The sequence below is a fragment of the Apteryx rowi genome, unplaced genomic scaffold (assembly GCF_003343035.1).
Source record: "Apteryx rowi isolate R43461 unplaced genomic scaffold, aptRow1 scaffold_940, whole genome shotgun sequence".
NCBI lineage: Eukaryota > Metazoa > Chordata > Aves > Apterygiformes > Apterygidae > Apteryx > Apteryx rowi.
In genome coordinates, this window is record NW_020451250.1 from 201,104 (window position 1) to 203,416 (window position 2,313).

The following is a 2,313-nucleotide window of genomic DNA, read 5'->3' on the forward strand; positions in this document are numbered from 1 at the left end:
GGATCCGGCTCTGATCCAGGCTGGAGAGGCCGATCCAGAAGTATTTAGAAGGTTTCTTTACGATGTCCTTTACGAACTCCTGCAGCAGGGACAGGGCAGCTGGGAGCCATCCCAGCCCGTGTCCTCAACCGCGTCCGTCCCAGATGAGCCTGGCTGCATCCAGCTCCTGGATGGACCCTTGTCCCCCGGGACCGAATCCAGCCCGGCATTCCCTGTGCTCTGACGCTGGCCAAGGCATCCAGGGGGGTTTGGCCACACAGGCGGGCACCGATTCTGGCTTTCCGGGCATCTCCAGCCCCTCGGATGCAGCCCTGGATCTCAGGGGGGGTCCATCCCAACGTTCCCAACCGCATCCCCCCTCCCCGTTTACCAGCTCATCGCAGTCCTCTGGCATCAGCAGCTTGGCATCCTGGGAAGTGCAGTTCTTCCGGCTCTTGTTCCAGGACTGGGTCTTGTCGGCCACCCAGTAGCACTTGCGCCCGCGCTGCGTCCAGCCCGGCGGGCAGAGCCGGCATCCGTCGCCCTCTACGGACACAGGGACGGAGCAACGGCAAGGCCGCATTAGCCGGAGTTGGGAATGGTGTTTTGGGGGGGATCCCGCAGCGGCGGGGAGTTACCTGCCGGATCCTGCCCCTGCGGGGGGCACAGGGCCTCCCGGAGGTGCCGGCGGTCACGGGCCACGGCATCCCCGCAATCCGCCGGCGTCGCGTCCCTGCAATCTGCCGGCGTCACGTTCCTGCAATCCACTGGCGTCACGTCCCTGCATCCGTCCGTGACGTTTCCCGTCTTCTCCAACTGCAGGTGGTGAACTGCAAGGGAAGGACGGAGCGGAGGAGAAGGGAGGCAGCGGCGACACCTCCGAGGTCGCTCCTGGCACCAGGATGCGGCCCCTCAGCCCCCCCGGGGGTGACAGCATGTGGGATACGGAGGCGCTGAACCGGACCGGCGGCTTCTTCCACGGAAAAAAATAGGCCAGGGAGCAACGCAGGCTCCATCTGAGGAGCCGTCAGCTTCCCCATGTCTCGCCCCCTCCAAAAAAAATCCAAGTTTTCCGGCGGTTTCGCCTCGCNAGATCCCGGCCCTTCCAGTGCTGCCTCTGACTGGCTCAGAGGGCGACGGCGGCTTTCTGGCAGATCCAGGAGATCATGGAGCCACAGGTCTCCGTCAGGATCCGGTTGCCCTTCAGCGCCCTGCAGCCTTTGCTGGAGCCCAGCGGGAGCCTGCGGGAGCGGGAGAGGATCCGTGTGGCAGCGCCGGAATCCCCCATGGGCAGCAGCACCCCGAAACCCGTCCCTGGGGGCCGCTCCGGGGTGACACACTCACCCGCTCTGATCCAGGCAGGAGCCGCTGAGCCGGATCTGGCTCCGATCCGGGCCGGAGATGTCGATCCAGAAGTATTTAGAGGGTTTCTTTGCGATGTCCTTTACGAACTCCTGCAGCGGGGACAGGGCAGCTGGGAGCCATCCCAGCCCGTGTCCTCGACCGCGTCTGTCCCGGATGAGCCTGGCCACATCCCGCTCCTGGATGGACCCTCGTTCCCCGGGACTGAGTCCCCCCCCGGCATTCCCTGCGCTCCGATGCTGGCCAAGGCGTCCTGGGGTGTTTGGCCACACAAGTGGGCACCAATTCCGGCTTTCTGGGCATCTCCAGCCCCTCGGATGCAGCCCTGGATCTCAGGGGGGTCCATCCCAACGTTCCCAACCGCATCCCCCTCCCTGTTTACCAGCTCGTCGCAGTCCTCTGGCATCAGCAGCTCGGCGTCCTGGGAAGTGCAGTTCTTCCGGCTCTCGTTCCAGGGCCCGATCCCGTCGGCCACCCAGTAGCACTTGCGCCCGCGCCGCGTCCAGCCCGGCGGGCAGAGCTGGCATCCGTCGCCCTCTGCGGACACAAGGACGGAGCAATAGCAAGGGCGTGTTAGCCGGAGTTGGGAATGCTGTTTTGGGGGGGGATCCCGTGGTGGCGGGGAGTTACCTGCCGAATCCTGCCCCTGTGGGGGGCACAGGGCCTCCCGGAGGCGCTGGTGGTCACGGGCCACGGCATCCCCGCAATCTGCCGGCGTCACGTCCCTGCAATCCGCCGGCGTCGCGTCCCCGCATCCATCCGTGCCATTTTCTGGCTTCTCCGACTGCAGGTGGTGAACTGCAAGGGAAGGACGGAGCGGAGGAGAAGGGAGGCAGTGGCGACACCTCCGAGGTCGCCCCTGGCACCAGGATGCGGCCCCTCGGCCCCCCCGGGGGCGACAGCACGCGGGATACGGAGGCGCCGAACTGGACCGGCGGCTTCTTCCACGGAAAAAAATAGGCCAGGGAGCAA

The 2,313-nt window shown here is 66.0% G+C and overlaps 2 protein-coding genes and 1 long non-coding RNA gene across 9 annotated transcripts in view; 1 reads left to right on the top strand and 2 right to left on the bottom strand.

Moving 5' to 3' along the window:
* LOC112978515 lies at positions 1 to 1,048 on the bottom strand. The gene is made up of 3 exons (XR_003257912.1): positions 618 to 1,048; positions 371 to 525; positions 1 to 79 (listed from the first exon to the last, which is right to left on the bottom strand). It is a non-coding gene; the product is annotated as an uncharacterized LOC112978515 (long non-coding RNA).
* Positions 1 to 2,313, top strand: part of LOC112978511 (C-type lectin domain family 2 member D-like) — a 21,306-nt gene that overhangs the window by 5,491 nt on the left and 13,502 nt on the right. The gene's annotated exons all lie outside the window — the stretch shown is intronic.
* On the bottom strand, positions 1,077 to 2,063 carry LOC112978514 (killer cell lectin-like receptor subfamily B member 1B allele C). Its single transcript, XM_026092110.1, has 4 exons — positions 1,972 to 2,063; positions 1,724 to 1,878; positions 1,324 to 1,453; positions 1,077 to 1,220 (listed from the first exon to the last, which is right to left on the bottom strand). Exons 2-4 carry the CDS (start codon positions 1,866 to 1,868, stop codon positions 1,106 to 1,108), a joined length of 390 nt encoding a protein of 129 aa, XP_025947895.1. The 5' UTR covers positions 1,869 to 1,878; positions 1,972 to 2,063; the 3' UTR covers positions 1,077 to 1,105.